The sequence below is a fragment of the Capricornis sumatraensis genome, chromosome 6 (genome assembly GCF_032405125.1).
Source record: "Capricornis sumatraensis isolate serow.1 chromosome 6, serow.2, whole genome shotgun sequence".
Classification (NCBI taxonomy): Eukaryota; Metazoa; Chordata; class Mammalia; order Artiodactyla; family Bovidae; genus Capricornis; species Capricornis sumatraensis.
The window spans coordinates 71,085,270-71,111,020 of NC_091074.1; the positions used below are offsets into that span (position 1 = coordinate 71,085,270).

The 25,751-nt window shown below is 43.0% G+C and overlaps 1 protein-coding gene across 2 annotated transcripts; it reads left to right on the forward strand.

Annotated features, from left to right (window-relative positions):
• Window positions 1-1,347: 1,347 nt before the first annotated feature.
• ANP32B (acidic nuclear phosphoprotein 32 family member B) lies at window positions 1,348-25,409 on the forward strand. Of its 2 annotated transcripts, none has more exons than XM_068974052.1 (7): window positions 1,348-1,698; window positions 11,133-11,282; window positions 14,232-14,354; window positions 19,662-19,851; window positions 22,511-22,614; window positions 23,877-23,952; window positions 24,909-25,409. In XM_068974052.1, exons 1-7 carry the CDS (start codon window positions 1,645-1,647, stop codon window positions 24,953-24,955), a joined length of 744 nt encoding a protein of 247 aa, XP_068830153.1. In that variant the 5' UTR covers window positions 1,348-1,644; the 3' UTR covers window positions 24,956-25,409. The 2 variants fall into 2 exon arrangements, with proteins under 2 accessions (XP_068830153.1, XP_068830152.1); XM_068974051.1 differs by having other exon boundaries at window positions 1,352-1,698; window positions 22,502-22,626; window positions 24,888-25,406.
• Window positions 25,410-25,751: the final 342 nt, after the last annotated feature.

Here is a 25,751-nt window from a genome sequence, read left to right on the forward strand (position 1 = left end):
GATGGGCCTTCCCCTGCACTGGATTTTCTTCACGTTCCGCCTCTACCATGGGAGCTTCGCTGAATTGGGCTCCTGCTGTGCCTGGCCTCTTCCGCCTGGAGGTTGTTTCAGCCAGGTTATATCCGAGTCACAGCACCATAAATGTCTCGCGAGTGTATGTTCCCTGGTTCTTCGTCTCATCACAACAAAGATTTGGAGCGACAGACATTAAAGCCCTTGGCGCGTCACAACTCTCGGGTCTTGGACAAACTGTGTTATAGCTTTTAGGCAAATCAGTGTTACAGCTCTATTTTATTTAGAAGATAGCAGGAGAGTCCATCCTCGAAGCGTGAGGGCATGCCAACCCAAAGACTTGAAGAGAAGACAGTGGAGGAGCGTGTGGGGGAGGAAGAGAGAGGGGGGGGAGAGAGAAGAAGGGGGGGAGAGAGAAGGGGGGGAGAGAGAAGGGGGGAGAGAGAAGGGGGGAAGAGAGAAGGGGGGGAGAGAGAAGGGGGGAGAGAGGGGGGGAGAGAGGGGGGGAGAGAGGGGGGGAGAGAGGGGGGGAGAGAGGGGGGGAGAGAGGGGGGGAGAGGGGGCGGAGAGGGGGGAGAGAGGTGGGGGGAGAGAGAGAAAGACCGCACGCACGCGGGAGAGAAAGAGAGAAGCCTATATTTAAATGTTAGAAAACCCAGGGAGATCCTCCAGGACTGGGGGACTCTCGGCTCCTCTGTGGTTTGGGCAAGCGGCCCGGGCTACCCAGTCCCGCCGGCTGCGAAGGTCGACTCCGCCCGGTGCCACGCGGTGCAGCACCAGACCGCAGCGCTCCAGCCGCCGACTGGGGTCTTCGCAGCACTTTCAGACCCATCCGCCCAAACAGACGCGGGGCTCGGGAGGCTGGCCGCACACGGTGCGGAGGCGCGGAAGGTGAACCCGAAAGCCCTTGTCCCACGCTCTCTACACCTTTCCCGCCTTCGCGGGTGTCGGGCTGGCCTGGTCGAGTCTTCGAGGAAGAACTTGGTCTTAGGGACCCCCAAAGCCGGGCAGTAATTTACTGCCCCCAACCCTCCCAGCAAACGTCCAAGCGAGGGGGTGGAGACCCGCCTCCGGACGCGTGGAGGAGGGACCCCCACGGTCTCAACTCGGCGGCAGGCGGGGAAGCCCCCAGGCGGGTCTTACATCAGCCACCCCACGTACGATCGGAGGGCGGGAGTAAGTCGCTCCAGTCCCCGGGGCTGCGCCTTTCTCCCTCTCCCACCCCCAGCCTCCGCCCCTCCCGCCGCGCCTCTTCCCCGCCCCGTCCTTGGTGCACAGCGGCTGCCGAGCCGAGCGGCGCCGCGCGGGGCCGAGTCGAGCCGAGCAGCCACCCGCGCCGCGTCGCCGGTTTAAGCGCAGTGCGGGGCCGCGGCCGGGGGCGGCGGTAGTGAGACCAGAGCTGCGCTCCAGCCCCCTTTTCCCTCCATGGTTTCTCTCCGCTCCCGCGAGTAACTTGGCTCCGGGGGCTCCGCTCGCCTGCCCGCACGCCGCCCGCCACCCAGGACCGCGCCGTCGGCCTGTGCCTCGAGCAGACCCCTTCCGACGGCCCTCGCTGCGCAGGCTCGGACGCCTCTCCCCCCTCCGCCCCCGCCGCGGAAAGTTAAGTTTGAAGAGGGGGGAAGAGAGAGAAACATGGACATGAAGAGGAGGATCCACCTGGAGCTGAGGAACCGGACCCCGGCAGCTGTAAGCAGACCCCTTCGGGCGCCCTCTTCCCCCGATGACTTGCATGTAATGGTGGCCACCTGCGGGGCCCGGACCGCGGGTCTGCCGGCCCCGGCGCGGGGAAGAGCGCAGCTCGCGGGCTCGGACGGGGGGGCGGGCGATGAGGGGGGAGCCAGCGCGCGGGGATTAACTCTTTGGCGCCCGCGGGTGCCCGCGGCCGTCCGGGGAAGGCAGTGGGGTAGGGGAAAGCAAACTTTGAGCTCCTCGCCCGCCGGGGTCCTTTCCCTGAGGAGCGCGTGTGCGTGTGGCCGGCAGCGAGGGAGGGAGGAGGGGATTGTGTAACGCTGGGAGCCATGTTTGCAGGCTCCCGGGATGCGCGGCCAGGCGGAGGTCCGGCCTGCCGAGGAGCCGCGCGGCTAGCCGGAGCCGGGCCCGCTGCGGGCCAGGTTGGGCTCCGCGCGCCCCAGGCCGGCGGGGGAAGGGGCTCGGGGTGGGGTGGGGAGGGAGGGTCTCCTCAGGCCAGGCCTCGCGGTTGGCGCCGGCCGGACTTGGGCAGGGGCCGAAGGGCAAGTAGGGGGCTCCTCGCCTCTACGGGGGACGGGAAGCCCCCTGGGCGCCAGGGGGCTTGAGCGGGTGCGGCTGGGCGCGCGCGGAGCGGGGGAGGGGCGAGTCCGGGCGGCGTAGGTGGCGCAACCGCCGCCCCTCCCCGGGCTAAGTTTGAAAAAAGGACGCGGTTCCCGCCATTTTTCAAGCCTAAAAATAAAACTTTCTCCCCCATTTCTCTCGCTCCCTTTCCGCCCCCCGGCCTTCCGCGGTCCCAGCTTCCCAAAGCGGGCGTCGCTCGGGCGAGCCGGCCGTTGTGGCGTAGACGGCTTCTCCCTCCCCCCGCGCCGCGGCGGCGGAGTCCGGGGGCCCCTGCCCGGGAGGCTGGCCCCTCGGTGTGGGCGGGCGGCGGCTCCTCGCGTCAGCCCGGGCGCGCCACGAGCCGACACAGCGCCATGTTGGCTAGCACTCGTCTCCCTCCGCCGCGTGAGCCAACATGCTGGCTCGGCCTGCCAGGCCCCGCTCGTCTGTCCCGGCGGTGGCTGTGGGCCGCCGCTCGCCGGGCCGAGCTTGCGGCTTGTTTGGCGCCCGCCTCGCCAGGCTCTGCTCGTTCTGGCGGGAGCTGCGCGCTCCGGCCGCCGCCGACTCATCTCTTGGTCGCACTGCCGTCCCCTCCCCCCTTCTTAAAAGGGCAACGCCAGGCGGCCGCCTCCGCCCGAGTCGGGCGTCTAGGGGGTACTGACGGGTTTCGGCTGGGCTCGCGGGCCGGGAGGCCTCTGCCCCCGCACGTGCTACAGGCCGTCGACCGAGGCCAGCACTCGCCTGCCGCGGCGGGTGGGCCTTTTAAGAACCGTCTTTCTTCTCTTCCCCGGGCCCTCCTCGCGAACTAGAGCAGCTTCCTGCGGCCCTCGCCGGGGGGCCGCGCCTCTGCCAAACCCCCTTTTCGGGTGAGTGGCGTCCTCTGTTCCTAGGGCAGCCCAAGGGAAGTCCTTCCATCTCCGCTCGGGCTGACGATGGGCTCGCTTCGTGCAACCGGAGAGTTGTGGGTAACAAGTTGCCCACTTGTGGAGATTTGTCAACCCGACCTTCCCTTGTGCGCACGAGGTTTTGAATCCGAGGTCCCCACAAATGAAGTGTGGGGTAGTGGCACCTCGTGGCCTCCCCACTCGACCCTGGAGGACCTCGAGGGGTGAGCGTCTCGACTCGGTCCTCCGAGTTTTAAGGTTGAGGTTTGACCACGGTCGTCCCCTCCGTCCATCAGTCAGACATTTTGTTTCAGCCACGTGCTAGTATCCTGAACTGTTAAGCTTCTTCACACCGTAAAACTTGCAGAATTTTGATCTCATTTTGAGGCGTTCTCATTTAATTTAAGATGTTTGAATTATTACTGCGTAGTTCCAAGTCAGTAGAATATGGAGGTATTTGATTTAGCCAAATTTCCAAAAGAAAATACACAAGAATCTTCACAGTGCCTTCAAATGTGAAAAAAAAAAAAAAAAACCATTTGAATTCTTCAAGTGTGCATAAAGCACTGTTAAAATACTCAGCTAAGAGCACCGTTGTTCCTTCTGGGAAACACAATTGGGCTGGTTGTATATGGATTTTTTTGAATTTGAAATAACTAATTACTGCTTTTGAAAATACATATACATGTGCATGTGTTAATTTCTCAAGAAACTTAAGCCTTGCCCTTTTGCCAAAAACAGCCTAAAGTGGTGTGGCTATTTAACTTAAAAGGTTAATTTTTCAGTTGCACTGCTCACATATCAGGTACTCAAGCCACAAGTGACTTGGCTACCTTATTGGACTTCACTCTCCTATTGTAATCCACTGGTTTTATTAAATAAATACTTGTGTACCAACAGTATGGCAGGGCCTGGAAAAGCAGTGTGAACAAGGCAGAGAGCAGCCTCTTCCCTCCTGAAGCCTCAGAACCCGGTGGGGCCCGTTGCATTGTGCAAGTTAGGGGCCTTGGGAGAGTGTCATGGGAGCCAACCAGGATTGTGGGGTAAGAATGGCTCCCCTAGGGACTTAAGAGAGACTGAGTAAGCCTTAGATTTTTTAAAACATCAATTTAAAAATGTTTTTTGCACAAAAGCATCACTCTTAAGGTAAGTGAGAAGTTACAAAATGATTCTAAGTCAGCTAGTCACGTGGCTCCATGTCTTGTGGAGCCAGCTGTTAAGAGTAGGCTTGACCTCTGGGATCCTGTAGACTCTTTTCATCTGGGAAAAGAGGAAGAATTCTGTCTCTTGTAAACCTATTGGTTTAGGACAAGAGGCTCTTAAATGCGCATCAGTATATTCCTTGGTTGACCTTGATGTCATCGAGTGAGATAAAAGACTGTGGAGGGTAAGTGGAGTTTGATCTGCAGTGTTTTTGTTTGAAGATCAGATGAGCTTTTTTTTCCTATGAGTACGGCTTCTTTGTTTTAATTTTTTTATTTGGAAGTTTGAAGATGACCCTGGTAACACTTTACTGTCTTGTGTTCTTTAACTAAAATACATAAGACAGACCAAGAGAATAGGTTCCATTTCACCTGTTACTAACAGGTGTGCTGTTTACCTAAGGGAGTGACTCATAAAGAAGTACATAATTGAGTTTTATCTGAGTCCAAAACACCTCTTTATATCAGAAGTTTGTTCTCATAGTGCAAAAATGGCTTAAAATGGCATTGTAAAGTAATCTTCAAAAAGAATAGTGATCAGTATTTTAAAATACAGGCAAAGGGTAAGAATTATTTTATATAAAATATTGGTGTCATCAGTTGTTTCATTGAGAGCAAATTGTATAGCACTAGAACATACCAGGTACACCACAGAAATTGATTGGTACTGTCAGAAGTGGAAGGCGACACATGCAGTAATGAGATATTGATACAGTCTGTATCTAGATCTGGAATTTAGATATATTCCAGAATTGGAGGAAAAATGTCTTTATGTGAGGCTATCATTTTCCTATTATGCCAGACATGCACCTCATTAACAGTGAATCTAGGGACATCTGTCCTTGATCTTCCAGTCTGTTCAGAGTTAGAAAGTCATGCAGTTACCGTGGTTTACAGTCTGTGCGCCTGGTGGGAACACTGGTAGCCTGTATGCTAAACTGAGACATTTCATATTCCACAAATAAGCATACTTTTTCCTTAGTCCCAAGATACTGACAAAAATATTTTTTTAATACATAATGTGAGGGAACTTCCCTGATGGTCCAGTGGTTAATAACTCCATGCCTCCAATGCAGGGAGCATGGGTTTGAACCCTGGTCAGGGAACTAGATCCTGCATGCCGCATGGCAGTGGCCTTTTAAAGAAAAAAATCTATAACATGCGAAAAACCTTTTTCCCCAACTTTTGGCATTTATCGTGTCTGTTGTGATTTTAAACTCTAGGGCTTATTCAGATTTGCTGCATAGCAGCCAATTGGATTCTTTTTCTTGTATTATATAGAATATATATTTCTTGTATTCTTTAGTTTACAGCTTCATTGAATGAAAAATTAGATACAGATAAGCTAAAAAAAATAGATATAGGTTAAAAACCTAAAAAAAAAAAAAAAAAACCAGGAATCTCACACACAGGCATTCTACCAATAAGATGTTCTGGTACAGTCCACAGGAAAAGTTTTTTCCGAACTTGGATCTTGCTATTAGCGAATATAATATCTTGCTAAAGTATAGTAAACATTTATCTTGCATTGTTAATGTCTGCACAGATCATAATTTAACCATCCTCATTAGGTGGTTAGAAAGTTTTTTGCTGTTTTAATTAGTATTGTAAGAAACATTTTGTAATGTGAATCTCTGCCAAATTGCTTTTTAGAATGATTCTCTTTTTTACCTACCCAGTAGTAGGATGAGTGTTTCCTCCCTTCATATAGGCAGTTTTGCCACTCAAACATATTTCAGTACTACTAATGTTCTATTGTCATTTTGCAGACATTCTTTTTAAAATAGTAGCAGGGTGGAAGGTCTGAAGGTTGTTTAACTCAGAAGGATGGGAATTGTCCAGGGTGGCAAGAGTTACTTTCCATGTGTTTGGATTATTTCACTCACTAAATAATTGATAACTTAATGATCTTTAATTCTCCAGATTGTCTTTCCCCCTCTTAATAACTGTTGTAACTGATAATTGGGGAAGGTCACTCCAAGAGTAGCTAGGTAGCTCATTCAATAAAGAACCTGCCTGCAGTGCCGGAGACGCGGGTTTGATCCCTTGGTCAGGAAGATCCCCTGGAGAAGGAATCGGCAACCCACTCCAGTATTCTTGCTTGGGAAATCCCATGGACAGAGGAGCCTGGTGGGTTACAATCCATGGGCTCCCAAGAGTCAGACACAACTTATCGACTAAACCACCACCAGCCAGGGAAATAGGAAATGAGACTAAGTGGGGAGGATGAAAGGAAAATTCCTTGATCTCCTCTGTGGCTCCTAGCCCCAATCTCTGTAATTTGGCTACCATGTATTTCAAATTTTTCATGGGAAAACTAGAGTATTAGCTTTGCTGATAGCTATAGAAAACAAGTTGCATAGGAAATAGTGTGGATTTTTGGTTTTAATTCTTAAGTGTTTACCTTAAATTCGTGTTTGAGGAAAAAGAACTAATTTAGTTGGAAAGTAAGGGATGAGGAAGAGTGAATTTGGCCCCCAAAGTTGTCATGTATCTTCGAGCCGAAGACCAAATAACTGTGCCTTGGATCAAATAGTGGTAAGTGGTACACACAGATTACAAGTGCCTGCCAACATTCCCTCCTGGGAGGGTTTGGGACATGAGGAAAACTAGGGCTGTTTATCCTTGATTTGAACCTCCCATTTATTCTCGGTCTATATCAGGAGGCAGTGACGACATATGTCCCCCGTCCTGTACACCCTCCCTTGAAAGGTATTCTCGATCCTGTCACACTCAGGAAGGACTTCAGGGAGAGGGAAGGCCTAATCTCATATGCTGCTGACATAATGCCTGAGAACAGACACCTTTTCCCCAAAGTCCTGTTTAGAACTTTAGGCTGGCTAGAAGGGTGCTTATGGCAGGCTTTCCAGGCCTGTCATCCTTGGGCACAAGCCCTAAGTGAACCCTCCTTTGGTCTCTGCTTTCTGCAGTAATTTCCACTCTGCTGTGTGCTTTTTTGTGGCTCATCTTCTTGCTGTGACTCTGGACTTTGTTCTGGGGTTAACACATTTTTTTTTACTACATCCTTAGCCTTGCTGGAAAAGTTCAGAGACATGACTTAACTTCTGAGCCATACAGCCCTTCCCTGTAACTCACCCCAATAAATTGTTTCCTCCTACTCATGGAGAAAATTAAAGGTCTCAGGTATGTATTCCCTGACTTCTTTTCACTCCCCACTTGTAAACTTACCAGCTCCTTTTCTTAATCCTATCTCTTCTCCATCCTCAAGAGAGTGGAATGACATCTCATTTTTAATCCGTCTCTTTTATGATTTGTTGTAAACAAATGAGTTTGTTTGCTGATTACCTTTTTATGACTTGTCTGCTTTTTTGTCAGTATTTCTTTTGGGGTATTTGTTTTTTTTTCCTCAGGGTAAAACCAATATACTCAAGAAAAAGGTAACTATATGCATATACCTAGAATTTCCATATATCAAGAAAGGTAACAGAAAAATCTTGAGAGAGGTTGATTGTCATTTTAAGATAAAGAACTTGTAACTCAAAAGATTCTAATATTTGTTTTTTCACCTAGCAATAGATCGTGAGGAGATAATTCTTATTACAAAAGAAATTTCATATAAAAAGATAGCATGGCACTATTTATAATAGGGGAAGTTGGGAAACATGTTCAGTAGGGAGTATGGTAATTTATTTTACATCATACCTTTTAATTTCTTTAGCCATTAAAAAGTATAGTTGTTAATAAAGTAATATTGTTCCATGTTACTGTATTTAAAATATACAAAGACTGAAAAAAACCCCCACAATATTAAGTGACAAATAGCAACATGCTTTGCATGTGATCATGCCTATCATCAGAAAGTAGTTTCTATATCCAAGTTTCCTGTTTCATCATTTCCTCAGTCCCCTACAATCCTGACACAAGCTCCTATGCCAGTTTTTCTGTGTTTGACTGTTGTAAATACTCTTTCATATTGGAACATCCAGTTCAGTTGCTCAGTTGTGTCCGACTCTGCGATTCCATGAACCGCAGCACGCCAGGCCTCCCTGACCATCACCAACTCCCAGAATATGATGGTAACTAAAATAGGTGTGACCCTGCCATCGTGATGCTTGATGAAATTTAAAATCTAGCACTGACTCTTTTTAACCTTAATTTTTTTTAATAGATCAATAATCTCATTGTAAAAGCGTTAGATAAGATTATGGAAAAGTTCTCAGGACAGTCACTTTTACTCCCTGAGAAGAATATAAGAAGGTGAATGTGTGACAGGTTACATAAATGAAAACATTTTATGTATTCATCCCCCAGTGTCTCCTGGAGATGTCTCTCCTTGATGGACAAATTACCTAATTTTTTAAATCCTCCCCCTTGCCCCAGTAACTTTTTTTTTTTTTGCCCCAGTAACTTCTTATGCCTAATTTCATAAGCCTTTCTACATGTTTGAAACTAATGCTTCACCTTTGGGTACTACCATTACTAATTCTTCTCAAGTTTCCTTTGCAGGATCCCCAGGATTCCATCCTTGGTTCTCTTCGTAGGAATTCCATCCTTCCACTACTCTCTGCTCTGATTACTTCCAAATACAGAACTTAAACCTTGAACTCCAAATTCTCTTGTCCAACTCCCTGGGGATACTTTGACCTGGACTTTTCATGAGAACCTTAAACTTGATATCCTTTGTAGTATTCATTACATACCTGTTCCCCTCTCCGTGCCCAAAGCTGTTCCTTCTTATTTCCATTCAGTTGCATAGTTCCCATTTCTTTAAACCAGAACCTTAATTCCTCTCCATCTTCTTTCAGACCCAACAATTCAGTTTGCAGATTTGGACCACTTTAACATCTTTTTTCCCCTACCAGTTTCTCTTTCTTGATTCCTATTCTGCTGTTTGCTTCAGCAGACTTGTTCTCTTTGACTCTAATTAAAGTGGAATTTTACCAGTTGAGAAAAACGTCCAAGAGGTGATTTCACCCATGAGCTGGGAGGCAAAATGGTCATCTAAATTGCTCCTTATTTGGCTTTTGGCATATTGGTGTCATTCTGTATAACATTTTTGGATTCTTTGTCAGATATAGTCATAGAAAACCCCCGAATCAAATGGAAACATTTAGTTATATTGCAATATACTGCTTAGGTTGGTGGGTAGTTACAGTTGGCTTTTTTTTTTAATGATTTGTTGGTTTTCCTTTTTTTTAATGCAAAAGAGATACATGTTTGTAGAAGATTTAGCACAGGCAGGAATAAAGTAAGTCACAAAGGTCCTTGTCATTCTCCTACACCTTTTCTCAGAGGTTATTTTCTCAGCTTTCACTGTGTCTAAAGCACTACTTTCTACAACAGTTCTACTTCACCTTGAGGAAACTGAGGCACAGATAGGTTAAGTGACTTGCCTAAGGTCACAGAGGTTGTAAATGGCAGGGCTAGAAATTGACCCTAAGCATCTGTCTCTGGTGCCCAGCTCTCCTCAGTTTACCTTAAGTTTTCAGATAGGCTAATTTTTATCAGAAGAGGGGAAGACTGTCCATAAAGAGAAAAGTGGAAGGAAGGGAAGAAAGAAACAAAAAGATGTAATGGGCCTGTGTGCATCTTGAGAGCAAGGCTTCTGAAGAGGAAGTAGAGTAATAGCGAGTGAGAAGTTGTGGCGTTGTGGGTATCCCTGACTCTCTTAAATCTGTTTCCTTCTCTTTAATTGGGGGGAGGGGGGTATGGTGGTAAAAAGAATCATGAGTTAATTCTCCATAAATGTTAGCAATTACTAGAGTAGTATCTTTGAATTTTGTGTGGGAGGATAAAGATACTAACTCCTATTTTCATTTTAGAGCTATCAGCATCTCATACATGTTTGATTGCTCATTAATGCCATTAAATGTGTTAGATTCACTGCAAGAATGCCTTTGGCAGTTAAAACTTATTTGCATCCGTGTAAATTTATCAAAACGTGTTTAAAACTGGGAAGTGTCAGAGTCAACCACAGAGCAAGAATGGCAATAGAGATTAGCATGGTAGATATTTACACAGTAGACTTTATTAAATAATCAGTATTCAGAATTTTCACATGTGATACTCTTGGATGGGTTTGAATTCTGAATTTCAGGACCTCTAAAGGAGGAGATTTTGTGGCCTGAAAAAGGAATCTAATAGCTAACTGTTCTCTTCCCTAGAAATATCTTTTTTACATAAATAAAACAAAATGATCTTGGTTTTGAATTAAAGAGTTCTTGCATCTTGGTCTTTTCTTAGTGTCAAGATAATCTTAGTAAGGATTAATAAGACCAGAGGTAGAAGTGTTAGTCCAGAAACCTGTGGCCACAATCTCTTAGTGACCTTGCTGGAAAAGTGAAGTTTTCGTCCTCTTGTGTCAGTCTCCTGGGCCTTGTGGCCTAAAGGAGTTTATGGGTGGGATGGACCAAGAAGGGGGTGGGTATTTTCTCCTGTACTTGTAGTTAAAGCGCCTCTTGGAACAGACTTGGGAAAAGGACTAAGGGGTGGGGGGGTATTGTTTCTTTACTTAACATCTTAAGAGCTGTAGTTTCTGTCTGGAAAGTAGAGTTAAAATCTTTATTTGTAACCATGGTGTGACATTTCACCCTTGATATCTATTAGATTATTGTTATTAAAGGCTTAATCATTTTTTTCATTTATTTATAACTGATCTGGGTCTAAGTAGAGGCTGCCCCTATATGTGAGTGATTTGTTGGGTATTTATGGTTGGAGGTTTTGCATTGTTCTTTGTTTTCTGTATGTTTTTTAAAGCTTTTCTTCCCTGCTTTGTCACCCACAGGTTCGAGAACTTGTCCTGGACAATTGCAAATCAAATGATGGGAAAATTGAGGGCTTAACAGCTGAATTTGTGAACTTAGAGTTCCTCAGTTTAATAAATGTAGGCTTGATTTCAGTTTCAAATCTTCCCAAACTACCTAAATTGAAAAAGGTAAGTGCTTTCTCTTTTAACAATAGAAGAGAACCATTCTGGGGAAGGGAAAAATAAACAATTCTATCTGTAAGGAAGCATTTAGTGTAGGAAAGACCACATGGCCTTTGTAACTGGGCAGATCTGGAACTCACCATTCCATCCAGCTCTATCATTTCCCTGATGGTGAATCTTCTAAGACTCAGTTTCCTCACCTGTAAACTGGTAATACCACCTGATCTTGCAGAATTGCTATGATTGGAAATAATACATGTTGGATGCTCAATAAATAGTTATGATGAATAATTTAGTACTCAATAATTGTTATGGATTTGTTGCTATAATGTAACTACATTTTGTTTTTAGTATGCTCCGGTTTAGGAACCATGGGTTCCTCCTGCTTTTCATGTTTAATGTTGATTAAGGGAAGATTTAAGTAAAGACCTTTCAGATTTGTAGCCTATGATATTTCAAATCCATTATGTAATTCTTAATGACTAGGGAATTTAAAATGTGTTGTGACTGACTGAGAATCCATTTAAACAAAACTGCTATATTTCCCTTGCCTAGTTAATGGTCCATTGTTAGGGCTTTATTGGTCTAATTATAAACCAATCACTATCCTGTCTAACACTGTCCACCCACCCCCCTGCCCACAAATAGCCACACACACCCATCCCTGCCACGCACCAAGAAAAAAAAATTCTCAAGAAAAATGTTTTTTTGTGTCTTTGCACATTAACCTGTCACATAGCCTCTGCCAGAACTGAAAGAAACTAAAGATCTTCTAGCCTTGTTTATAGGCACAGACCCAGCAGTAGACCCAGACAGGTACAGCAATTTCCCTAAAGCCACCCACAGAAGCGGTTTAGTACTAGAGCCAAAACTAGAACCATCTCTCTTATTTGCTAACCCACTACCTTTTCCATTACATATGAAAATGTGTGTGGTCTTGGCGGTGTTGCAGAATTCTCCACTGTTTACCTAATCTCTTTATTAGGGGGTTTGAGTTGAAGCTTCATCTAAGAAAGATACACATAGAAAACCGAAATGAAATTTAGGCAACAGATAGGTAGGCTGTTCCTATATGCTTGCTTGAATCTTGAGAGGGACTTGTTTTTTTGGTTAAATACATGAATTAAAATCCAGAAGTTCTATGTGTTTTAAATGCTTAGGCAGTCCTCATGAGTTTCAGGGCAAGTCTGCTATTAAAAAGAATTCTGTTAAATTTGTAAATTTCTTTTCTTTTTTCTGATAGGTATCTGCTTTAGAAGTTCAAGTGTAATCCATTTTTGTTTATGTAGATTGTCATGACGTTGGAAACTCTGTTGGCATTTTACCCTGTATCTCCATAAACTTGATACTAGCAGATCCCTACTAGGTGTTCTGTGTTCTCTTCTGCTTTTCTAGCACCTTGGTACATTGTCCTGAATTACTGTGGTCTCTGTACTGTCATACTTAATTCAGAAAGCCACAAGAAGCAGGTTCTGAAAGAAATGTCACGAGTTTCCTAAATTACACATTGATTTCATTTCAAAACAAATATGCCACTAAATGTTTTGGCAGATTGCCTTGTTATCTCTCCTCCCTAAGATACTCATGTTGAAAGGTTGTGAATATTATATATGTCGATATTCCAACCACCTAAGAGAAATTTTAGGTATTTTACTGGACTGCCCATCAGAACGGGCAAAAAAATGTATTGAAATGTTGTATTTTTCTCTTCTGAAATGCTTAAAAACACCTAAACAGACTTCTTGTCTTTAAAACTCTTCCTTTCAGTGAATATTTAAAATTTTAAGAGTTCTGCTCTGCATCGTATACTCATTTCATTGCATGCCAGACTAAATTACAGAAGTTTTCATTCTATTCTAGGTACCTAGTATAGGGAGGAGCACACTGAAGCTAGGCTCCCGGCTGCAAAGCATAGGCTCACCACTGTAACAGCTGTGTAATCTTGGGCATGTTGCATGGTCTGTTCTTAGTTCATTTTCCTCATCTGTAAATGGGGGTAATAATTCTACTTACCCATAGGGTGATTGTGAGATCAAATGAGATCATGGATTTCTAGTTCTTCGAGCAATGCTGTAAGTACTTGGGTACTTAACACTTAAGTACTATGTAAGGATTAGATACAGTTACCATTGTTGTTGGCAGTTAAAGTAGAATTGAAACCAGCTGTCTGGCCTTAGTTCTCTCATCTGCGAAATAGAGTTTGAATTAGATGCTCTCAACGGGCTTTACTTTTCCAGGCTCCGATTTCTTTCCCTGTAATATTCCATGGTGAAGGCTCATTCCTTTGTTGGCATACCACTTACCACTCAACTTGACCTGCAGCAGAGAAAATAGAATTCTTGTAAAGGCTAGTGATAGATCTGTAAGAAGTGTCCTCTGGGGAACTGGTTTCCCCAGCCCTGAAGCTATTGCCCCATTCCCTTTCTTGAAGTCACGGAACTTCTTTAAAGGCTTGTACCATTCCTGTAGCCTTCAGGGCAGCATTCCGTGGTGGCTTCCAGATGTAGAACCCCATGGCAAGTCAGCACTGTATAGAAACAGATGAGGTTTCAAGTGGGCATCACGAGTTTTGCTTGACACAGAGAATAGCTGCTTAGAATGCATTTACCTTTCCTGGCACATATAGTGTATGGCAACTTCACAAAGAATTCTAATTTGTTTTGACCCACTTCTTAGGTTAGAAAATGTATTCATTGATATTAGGGGCCAAACTGTTAAAATTGGCAGCTGATTAAGAGAATGCAACTCTCTCATCCTTACATGTCTCTCCTTCTCTGAAGTGTTCCTAGGATCTGTAATTTGGGTTTAATCAAACAAAATGAACATACGTGCCCTAATAAAAAAGAGGTCATTTGATCTTGGTAAGTGTTTGAGAACTGTCTTTGTTATTTCTAACACTTTAATGATACCTGTTTCTCTGTGTGTTTGTGTGCTGTGTGGGTTTTCTCTTAACAGCTTGAGCTCAGTGACAATAGAATCTGTGGAGGTCTGGATATGTTAGCAGAAAAACTTCCAAATCTTACACATCTAAACTTAAGTGGAAATAAACTGAAAGATATCAGCACCCTGGAACCTTTGGTAAGTAATTGAGAATTTGGAAACCAGGACTTATTGGTCATTTTCATTTTCATATTTCTTTATTGTGAGGGAAATAACTGGAAATAATAATTGAGAAGGTGGTGGTTTTTTAATAATACTTTTTATAGAAGGAGTCCAGAGTAAAAGATCAGAACCTTTAGTTACATGTGTTCCTGTGACTTTCTCCCTCCCTGTTAATTGTGGCCGCTAACTTCAAAGGGGAATTCTTTTCTTTTTTGTTCTTTTTAAATGTCATATATTGACTATAGCCTTAAACATTTATCTTAAAAAAATTTTCCCCAGACTGGCCGGGCTATTCTATACTTTCATAGAAAAGGCTGTCTATATTGGGTTGGGCATCTGATCTGCTGGAACAGGCCAAAGGCAGCTCCAGTGAGTTTTAGGTCTTCTGATTCACAGTTTTGAGCTCCAGCTGGCTCTCTTTGCATGGGAACCCCCAAATTCTCCTCCTCTTACATGCTGGGATAAATTATGGAAGTTACATTTAAGTGCCAGTTGGGTTATAGACTTTGTTGTGTGACCTTGGGCAAGTTGCTTCTTCTCTCTGGGCCTCAGTTTCCTCCCTTAAGAAGCAGGAAGGATAGTGATCCCTGCCTTCCTTACCTCACTTAGGAGTTCTGAGAATAAGGTAATGTACTTTGTGAAGCTGTGCTGATGGGGGTCTAGTTAAGTGGAAGTTATAGTGACCAGAAAAGAGCTTACGAAACAATGCTGGGGGCCTGTTGCTCTCCTTTGCTCCAGGAATTTTGCCTCCCCCTTTTTTCCCCCTGTTTTAGGTACACTCAGATACTTGGGCTCCTTCCTTTCTCACTAGTTCTGTTTTCTTCCCAGTTAATGGTGGGTGGGGGGATGGCCCCACAGACTCTTTTCTTTTGATGCCACCTGGAAATTCCTATGATTTCAAGATTGTTAACTGACTTTTTCCCCTAAACACAACATTCTATTCACAGACATAGAATTCAATTTTAATGAGGCTGATGAAACTCAGACTTGTTTCATATCACCCAAAGAAGCCTGTGGCAGCTCTCCTTTTTTCTGTTTTACGTAAAGTCAGTATTTCCATTGGAGTTAACTTGTGGACCTTAATTGGGAGAGGGGCTAGTCAGGAGATAGGAGCTGTCTTTCAGGATCCAGCAGAGCAGAACTCAAGAGGAGAAGACATCCTTCTGCTGTCTCTTATCTTTTCTGACATCACAATATATTAAAATATTTGAACTTCTTATCATTTGCATAGAATATTGATATTTCAAGGGAAGATAAGAGTTAAATTATGACTTCCTTTAATGAAGATTTCCTGATGGAACTAATAGAGTTTTTTTCTCTCCTAATCAGTAATCGAGGCTGTATTCCAGTGTAAATTTAATCACTGCTTACCAAGACCCTTTGTTTTTATGTTTTGTTAAGTGGACCGCATTTAGCTCATTTCTCATAAATGCTGGGAGCTTGTTGCTCACCTTTACTCCATTTTTTGCCCCTTTTTTTCTATTAGGTACACTCAGACACCTGGGCTTCTTCCTTTTTCACTGTTGTTTTCCTCTGAGTCAATTCCCATTTCTTGTGTATAAGCAGACTTTTATTGCAGTTTTCCTTATTCAGAGATGTTAACATTTGCCCTTTGTATCCTCATGTAATGCAGAGCAGAGAGAATGTCATTTTAGAAATGAGGAGACTGCGTTTAATTACACAGCAGCTTTAGAATAAATGGTGAGCAGGAATTCAAGTCCAAGGCCATTCTTTCCACTGCCCTTGGAACCTGTTCTGTTTTTAACCTGTAAATTTACTCCATACCCCAAAAGATCTAAACTGGAATTTCCAGTGTTAAATTAAGCCCTGATGGTCTCCCTTCGATCCCATGGGCTATACTAAACCTTTGTTGTGTGTTTAATGACAGCCCTGTCAATTCACAGTAACTGTAAGCATAGGAACCCCTTTTCCCTAGAACAGAGTACCAGGCCATACCTTTCCATGCTAGATCACTGGCCATGGCCTAATTCTCATGGCAACCTTAGTCTTCTTTGATGTTTCATCAGAAGCTTTTATCAGTGTCCTAGCATTCAGAGGCAGAGCAGAAGCAAACATTGTGTAGGAATTGTTTGCATGAGTGTTCCTGACCTGATAAGTGATTTATATAGTAGGACCCTTTGGCAGTGAAAGTCTTAATCCCCTGAAACAGTGAAATATGAGAAATAATCATTATATAATATTTACCATTTTTGGAGGATCTACTGTGTGCCATACATGGTAGTGGATGCTTTATGTACGTTATCCATTAATAATCTTCAACATTTCTACAAAACGGATAGAAATAACATGGCCCTTATTTTACACATGAGGAAGCTGAGGCTTAGGAGAGGCTGAATCCCTTGTCCAGAGTCACATACTTGGCCTGCCAGTGACAGAGCCATGGCACCGCACACCCAGGACTGTCTGGGGAAGGCAGAGCTCCTGCTATTCTCCTGAACTTGCTGTTCCAATTCCTGGGGGTGCTAGGTGGGTCTCCTGAAGTTAAAACTTCAGGATAAATAAAACTGTAGGAGGAGGTGAAGGGGGGAAGTGTTGGGTCCATTTTAACTTCTGAAAGTGTTCTTCAGTGGGGAAAACACCATCTCATCCTCATCAACCACATGCATTTTGAACACCGTCTACGTTGAGCCCAGTTCTTACAGTCAATGCAATGATTGTAAATGCCTCTGCTTACTACAGGGACATTAATCGAGAGACAAAGAAGGCATCAATTCAAACTTCCTTGGACACCTTTTTTAAGAGACCTGGGCCATCCAAACCATCCCCCAAAGCCCTTCTAAATTCTAAGAAGGCAAGCAAAATTATTGTTAATAAAATGTTTACTGTTTATTATGGCTAGCCTATTAGTTTTAGGCCAAATTTCTGAAGTGGTAGAGTTGTGATTTTTTTTTTAAAGCAGTATTTACATATTACATTGGGATCCTGAGTAACCTGTGTGTAGTGTATTTGGGGTCTTAAAGCACAATTTTAGAGCTTTAAAGTTCTAGAGTACTCCAGTTATTTGGGGTTTTGTTGTTTATTTGGTTTCACTTCATTTCTAGCATACTGTTCGACACGTCCAGGTTATTCATAATGGTTCTGTTCTGAAGAAGTAGCAAAAAGTGTTATAGATTCAGAGTTTCAGAAACTGGAAAACCTTGGAGGCCCTGTGTGCTAGGCTAGTCAAAGGAGTTAGAAAACGGGCTTGGAACACTGTTGAGCATGATCAGGAGTTGTATGTATTTTAGCACGTCCATTCCTAGGAAATAATGTTGACCAGTAAATGGCTTGTTCCTTTGAGCGAAGAATTTTATACTGAGCCTCTGTGGGAAAGCTATCAGATTTACTCATGGTTCTATCTTAAGGGGTATAGTGGCAACATATTTGTGAAGAGAAAAGTTTCCCCAGTTACCTGGTGTGCTATTTCAGCATTTTTTTCCTCTTTGGCAAGAAGTCATACCTGGACTTCTGGGGCTCAGGCTGTCCAGTAGGGAGCCTATTCTGAAAGCTACATGTTTCTAAAAGTCATTCTCCCTACAGTTAGGACTGGGGACAACTTTCTTAAGACTTCAGGTACTAACTTAATAAGCACATTATTGGATCCACAAACTCTTGGATAACTGCACATTGGTGTTTTGAGGAATACATTTTCCTGTTGCTATAACGCTGTTCTGTGTTCCCTGCCTGGCTCTGTGTTCCCAAGGGCTGTTCAGTGAGAAGAAAGCCAGTGTGGGAACCTATTTGATAAGGAACATGAAGGCTTGTGAGTGCAGGGGTCAGCAACCCTTGCCACTACAGGACCAGGTAGTAGGTCTTCTAGGCTTTGTAGGCCGTATAGTGTCACAACTTCTCCACTTTGCCATTTTAAACATAAGAAGCCGTACGTAATACAAAAACAAGTGAGCGTGCTGTGTTCCAGTAAGACTTAGTTTACAAACACAAGAGGCAGGCCAGAGTGGGTCAGCCAACTGTCATTTGCCAAGGTCGGCTTTAGAGCAAAGATTTTTAAGTCATTTTGTAACTCCCAGCAATTACACAGATACTTCAAGTCCTGAAGACAGAGTTTTGTTTGATTTCTGTGTCTTCCCAGGTGCTTGTGAATGTTGAAGTAGATTTCCCAATAAAGCATCAGTCTTTCAATAACATTTATTTTTTGCAATTTACTTCATAAAGAGATCCTCTTAGTAATATTCAGAGAATGCCAACCTTTATGTATTGACTCGGAGCCATTAAAAAATTAAGTTTATGAATCCATATATCTGTGTTCCCCACCCCCACTCCCTATTTTAAAAGGCCCCAAGCCATATAGTTGTCCCCATTTTGTGTTTACTGTATCAATTTGTTCCTTTGTTTCCTCCCTGTGAGGGTCTGTTGTCACTTTCTGTTGCTATCTGCTTACTTGCCTGTGATACTACCTCTGCCCTCCTGATCTCTTAATTCACCCTTAATCAAAACTTAATAGACCTGGTATTGAAATACTGTATACTGAGGTAATAACAAATGATCTGAGTAGAATACACAGATATGTTCCTATCAGTCTGGCTGCTCAGAAAACTTCTTGGGCCAAGTTTTTAGATCTTAACTATTTTAGATAATGAAACAGGTTTCAAACAAATGAAGTATTGCAACAAAACTTTAAGGTATGGTAAAATCAGAAGAATTTTGTATCAGGAAGGTCTGGTAATACTATCAGTCTTTGCCCCCAAAACTAAAAAAAAAGACAAGAGTGTAAAGTTTCTCTACTTTCCAAGTTTCAACTCTGAGTTCCGCTTGTTTTCCCCCAGCTTGCATTAACTCCTGTCTTCCCGGAAAATACTTGCATCCCCGCACCTTGTGCTTTACTTTGTTCCGTTCTCGAGTGTTTTGCATCTGTGTCCCCAAGTAGAAATGTCAGGGACCTTGATGCTGACTGAATTGGTATGACTGAGAAAAATGTTTCCCCTATTATCCTACCACCCCAAAAGTACTGATTACTTGATAACCCAGCATGGTCTTATTGGTCATTTGATTACTCACGTCTCTGATTTGCCTCATACTGTATTAATTCATAGTGCCAAAAGGAAACAGTTCTCTGAGAGGATAGAGGTAGAAGGGAAGACTAGTTAAAAATCTAGTGACCAATCATAAAGGTTGCGATGGACTTGAGATGTTTTCTTATGTACAAGGCTGAATAGGTAGTAGCTTATTGAATTCAGAGCCTAGAATTTTACCTCTTTAGGAGATGGTTTTTGTTGCTTATGTTCCTTTGGTTTAGGAGGTATGTTTCTTGATCCTTTTCTTCAGAAAAAGTTGGAATGTCTAAAGAGCCTGGATCTGTTTAACTGTGAGGTTACTAACCTGAATGACTACCGAGAGAGTGTCTTCAAGCTCCTGCCCCAGCTGACCTATCTGGATGGCTATGACCGAGAGGATCGTGAAGCCCCAGATTCAGATGCCGAGGTGGATGGTGTGGATGAAGAAGAGGATGATGAAGGTGAGTCAGGGCACTGAACGCTCTTGCTATCAAGAAAAATAATCCATGCACGTAGGCCTTCTGTTAAATTTGGGGTTCTTAGGACGTTGAATCTGCCTGCAATGCGGGAGATCCAGGTTCAATCCCTGGGTCGGGAAGATCCACTGGAGAAGGAAATGGCAACCCACTCCAGTATTCTTGCCTGGAGTTTCCCATGGACAGAGGAGCCTGGCAGGCTGCAGTCCATGGTATTGCAAGAGTCGGACATGACTTAGTGACTAAACTACCAGGACTTTGAAGTCTTCAAATGATTCAAAATAGACAATGGTTTGTTAGCTAATTAGTTTTGAATTTGGAGCCTAGAGACCATAAACTGCGCTCCAACCCATTGAAGTGGTTTATGGTTTACTAGAAGGACCATTGCCTCAAGCCTCTTGCCTTTCTCCCAGCACTTCCCCTTTCTTGACTACTGCCTATTTATCCTTGCCATCTCACCTTTGTCAGCACTTCCGGGAAGCATTTTGTGCCGCTGGAGTTCCTGTGTATGCCTGAGCATTCCCTCGCTTACCTTTCTCATACACTTGTTGCTCTGCTATTCTTGTCTGTTCTGACTTTGCTGTGATTATCATCTTATCTGTTTATTCACAGGCCCTTGCACTTAGTGGGTACTTCATACATGATTTTTATATTCAAATATAAATATCTTTCCTACTTTTGATATATAGCTAGAGTTTTAAAAGGTAATGATTTGAAAGCACTGTATGTTGAATTCCATTTTCTGTTTGATAAAGGAGATAATCTCTGGCTATAAAATGGGATTAGAATGTACTTTTTACTTTTGACATTTGATCAAGGTTTTTCATCCTGTTCCTTTAAGAATCTTAATATATTTTGTACCCAAACTAATCCTCCTGCTTAGCTTGTGCTTTCCTTACACAGTGACTTATTTAGTAAGAGTCACTCTTAGGATAAAGGTTTTTCACCTGAGAGGCTTAGAGGAAGCAGAGCTATTAGTTATTACATCAGTCAGCATGAAGAAAATTTACTTTCCTAGAATTCCTCATGTTGCTGGAATTCTCAGTATTACTATATTTGAAGTATTAGTTTTGATATCTCTTTAAAGATAGAAGTTTATAAGGCAGAAATAATCAAGAAAAATGAAGAACACCATCAGGAACCTTGGTTACAATCTGTGGCATAGTACTCAGGAAACATTTTACAGTTTTGTTTTGCAGCAGATTTGAGACAAGGCAAAAAGACAGGGGATGTTAGATGGTAAAGTGAATAGGACACTGAATAGGATGCTTCAGCTTGTTCCAAATGTTCATTTCACTTAGTGCCTTCACTGCTGGTTCTCTGTTTCTCTTACAAATCAGTCTGGTATCTATTTAAGTTCACCATAAATGGGTAGAGCAGCCATTTGTATGCAGAAACCTGAAGGGTGAAAGGCAGTTCTTAAGAGCAGATCAGTCAGGTGAGTATTTGAGAGTTTCCTGCATGCCAGGCTGTAGGAAATAGTTTTAAGAAGAAACAAACATGGTTCCTGTCCCCTTGGAGCTTACTGTCCATGCTGCTGCTGCTGCTAAGTTGCTTCAGTCGTGTCTGACTCTGTGCGACCCCATAGACGGCGGCCCACCAGGCTCCCCCATCCCTGGGATTCTCCAGGCAAGAACACTGGAGTGGGTTGCCATTTCCTTCTCCAATGCATGAAAGTGAAGTCGCTTAGTTGTGTCCTGACTCTGTGCGACCCCATGGACTGCAGCCTACCAGGCTCCTCTGTCCATGGGATTTTCCAGGCAAGAGTACTGGAGTGGGGTGCCATTGCCTTCTCCAGAAATGTTAAGCAATCATAATAAATAATCATAAGTGAGCAAAGTGTGTGGTAATGGAGAAGGACCCAGGTACTTGTATGAGAGCATTTGAGCTGAGATTGCGGATCTGGCCTGAGGAAGTGATGTTTAACTGAGACTTGAAGGCTGAGCCAGTGTTAGTCATACAGGAAGGAAAGGGAAGAGGCAGGAGAAAGCACAGTGAGCTCCAGGAGAGGTAAGAACTGCTTGACTAGGGGCCTGCACCAAATGCAGTAAAGATACAGGACACGGGTGCCTGGCCACCACCACTATCCCCATCGTGGAGTTGTTATGGGTGTTCTCCAGGTTCCTGATTTGCACAGCTGGTTTGTGGTGGAATGGGTTAACGTCAGAGAAGGAGGTTGGTGGGGGTTTTTTGGTTGTTTGGGGTTTTTGTGACTTTGTACTAATGGAGAATTCGAGACATAGACAAAGGTAGAAATAACAGTAAAACTATTATGTTCCCATTACTGAGTTTCAGCTGTGATTGCTTCATGCCTGATCTTATTTTATACACATGCACTCCTACCCACTTCTCCCCTCCCTTATTTTGAAGCAAATTCTAGACACTGTATCATTTCATCAGTAAGTATTATAAGGTACATAGGACTCCTGGCCTCTGGATTTTATGGATCTCAGGTCAGAAGAACTGAGCCTCAGCAGCTTTTGAGGAAAGAGGTGACTGTGGTTCATGGTTTTTGCTGGTACTGGTGTGGCCCAGCATTTGTCCATGGGCCAACCCACAGCTCTCTGCCACCTCAGTAGGTATACCTTGTGAGACACACAGGGTGTTTGATGTGTTCCTTTTGGACTGTTTTCAGAAGGAGAAGATGAGGATAAGGAGGAGGATGAAGATGGTGAGGAAGAAGAGTTTGATGATGAAGAGGATGATGATGAAGATGAAGATGTAGAAGGGGAAGAGGATGAAGATGAAGTCAGTGGGGAGGTCAGTGCACCTCTTGGCTGCCCTGCTTCCCTCTCGTAATTAAAATGTGGGTTGTTTAAAAAAAGTCTTCTGAAGAAATTAGTATACTTGTAAATAGACTAATAGTGGTCTGACTAATTTAGCTTTTGTCCCCCTTTTAGTAAATATTAATACTAAATGGAATACTGAGTGCTAAACTAGACAGTGCTTGGCTCTGCAGAGTAAGTTTTGACCCTTTAACTTTGGGAGGCAGTAACAAGTTGAGTATTCATTCATTAGGGTGAGAAAGCTGGGAACATCGAGAACTGATGAGATGTCCTTCCTTTTGTTGTATTGAAATGAAAGGTATCTTTACCAAGTCTAAACTTCTTGTATATCCAGCTTAATGAAATAAATACATTAGGTACCTTCTGTGATAAACAGTTAAGAATGCAAAGTTGAATAAAAATGTGGTCATACTCTGAAGGAGCAGGGAAAGGGGTCTAATTTATGGGATATGTAGTAATGACAGAATCTCTGAGGAGCTGAAGAAGAAGCCATAGCTATCCTTCTAACCATAGCAGGATAGGAGAAAGGAGTGACTTTGATCCTAATGGGGATTTGTAAAAACAGGCCAAGAAAATTAGATGTCATTTAAAAAAAAAATGTTCTTTTATAGTACAAATATAAGACTGAGCATTTGTATAGTCTTGCAGGTGGCTAATGAAATTAAGTTTCTGAAAGAAGCATTTTATTTAAAAAAGGTCGGGGGTGGATATAGAAATATTTGTCCAGGGACTACTGGTGGTCCAGTGGTTAAGAATCCACCTGCCAATGCAGAGAACATGGGTTCAGTTCCTGGTCTGGGAAGATCCCACATGCCTGGGAGCAACTAAGCCTCTGCACCATAACTACTGAAGCCCACAAGCTCTGGAGCTCATGCCCCACAAGAGAAGCCACTCAGTGAGAAACCCGGTGTGCCGCAACTGGAGAAGAAAAGGAAGCTCTATCCAAACCTGCTTTGAAGTTGAAGGTTTTAAAATTAATTCTAGAGTTATCCATTGTAAGTTGTATACTAATGAAAAACGTCTGGCAAATAAAATGCTTTTGAAAAGCAGTTTAAGAAATTTTTTAAAGAAAAACCAGCAGCTCTCAGTATCTTAAATAGATAAAAGTAACATTACAGTTTTCTCCTTGAATGAACTGTTAAGTTTATTGACAATTCTTATTTTTCTTTGTACTTCTCATCTGGGCAGAATTAATCTAATGGTATGCTGTTTACCATTATTTAGGAAGAAGAATTTGGACATGATGGAGAAGTTGATGAAGATGATGAAGATGAGGATGAGGACGAAGATGAAGATGAAGGTGGGTTAAGGCATGCTCTTTGGTCCCCCTCAGTTAAAGATCAAGGGAAGTGTTCATTAATACAGAATTTGAAATCATGGAGAAGAAAATAAAATACCTTTGGCCCTGGTGGTCTCAGAGGCACGGATAAAAGGCCTGTGTGTGTGTGTGGCTCATCCCCTGCTCTACAGCAGGTAGTAATGCCTGTGAGGGAAGGAGGCCCTGGCCTCACTCCCTGCATGTTGTGTTTTTAGACCCCATCATTTGTGTTACTGTTAGGCATGAGAGTCCTATGTTCAGAATTTATTCATTAAAGAAAAAAATTTTTTTAATTGAAATGTAATCTTTGTAGGATAGATAAATAGCATCGTTCCAGTTTTCCTTTCCCCACCACAATTAAAACCAAAGAAACCCTTGTTTATTAGAAAGTAGATTTTAACACTTGTGTAAGTTTCAGAGCGCTGGATTGTTTGCTGCACTTGAGTTTATACTTTCCAGCAGCATCTTTGCTCTGTGCTCATCTCAAAACTAAATTTAGTTTGGATACAGCAGTGATCCGGGCCTGGTCTCTGCCTTCAGGGAGATTTTAAAAACACAGTTTAGTGCAGATTTAGTTAACTTCATAAAAATAATCATATGAGTTTACTAGTTAAAAAGAATGATATGAAAGTCTCGGTGTCTCAAATACCTAAAGTCTAAGAAATCTCTTAAGTTAATATGAACTACAGTTTGAGGCTTGCCATATTCTAGGCTAAGTACTTTGCACTGGTTCACTTAATCCTCAGAATAACCCTATGGAGTCAATGCCATTGTCCCCATTTTACTAGTGAGAAAATAGGCTTAAGGAGCTCATCTCCTAACCATTAAATTCATTGTTGTTGCTTCCATTTGCAACAATTAGGCAAACTATATATGCCTTTCCAATTGTCTCAAAGTGAATTTTTGTTCTCGTACAGAAGAGGAAGAAAGCGGGAAAGGTGAAAAGAGGAAGAGAGAAACAGATGATGAAGGAGAAGATGATTAATAAGACCCCAATAACCTGCAAAAAAAAGAACTGTTCAGTATTGGTTGGACTGCTGACATGGATTTGGTAGCTTTTTTTTTTTTTTTTTTTTTTTTAAGAAAAATAAAAGGGTAGCTGTGATACAAACCCCAGGACACCCACCCACCCAAAGAGCCAAAGAATAGTTCCTGTGACATTCCACCTTCCTCCATTTAGTCCCTCTTGGAAATCCACCACCAAGCTTGGGGACTTCACCCCAACAAAATTGTAAGCGTTGTTAGGTTTTTGTGTAAGACTTGCTGTAGCGTGTATAGCTGTGATTGGTGAGTCAACTGTCCGTGGCTACCAGTTACACCAAGATTGTAACAGCATTTTTACTTTCTGTACAACAAAGAAGCTTTGTAAATAAAATCTTAACATTTTGGGTCTGTTTTTTCATGCTTTTCTTTTCAAAGACTTTTTTTTACATTAGGACATTGTGACAACTGGCAAAAAAATATTTTTAAGAATTTAAGTGAAATAAACACATTCCTCTTTGATAAAGCCTAGTTGTATGCTTACATTTGTAAATTAAGACTTTGTAAGCCTATGTTTAAACACACTAAAGAACTGGTTTCTTTGGTGTTTTTTTTATTGGTGGTTGTTAAGAAATACACAAGTGTGTAGGATCTGTGAGCATTTAAACCTAATCCTCATTCTTAATGACTCTGGGAGTGAATGAGGTAGACTTCTGCAAATGATGTTTGAACTTCAGTGCTGTGGAACCCCCAAAAGGCAGTGAAAAAATCACGTTAGGTTCAGATAATAGATGAGTTAA

Excerpts from the sequence above, each read along its gene's own strand:
- ANP32B (XM_068974051.1), top strand. The coding sequence starts at position 1,645 with ATGGACATGAAGAGGAGGATCCACCTGGAGCTGAGGAACCGGACCCCG. Across the intron at positions 19,852-22,501 it reads TGAAGAAGAGGATGATGAAG|AAGGAGAAGATGAGGATAAG; the intron begins GTGAGTCAGGGC and ends GACTGTTTTCAG. Across the intron at positions 22,627-23,876 it reads AAGATGAAGTCAGTGGGGAG|GAAGAAGAATTTGGACATGA; the intron begins GTCAGTGCACCT and ends ACCATTATTTAG.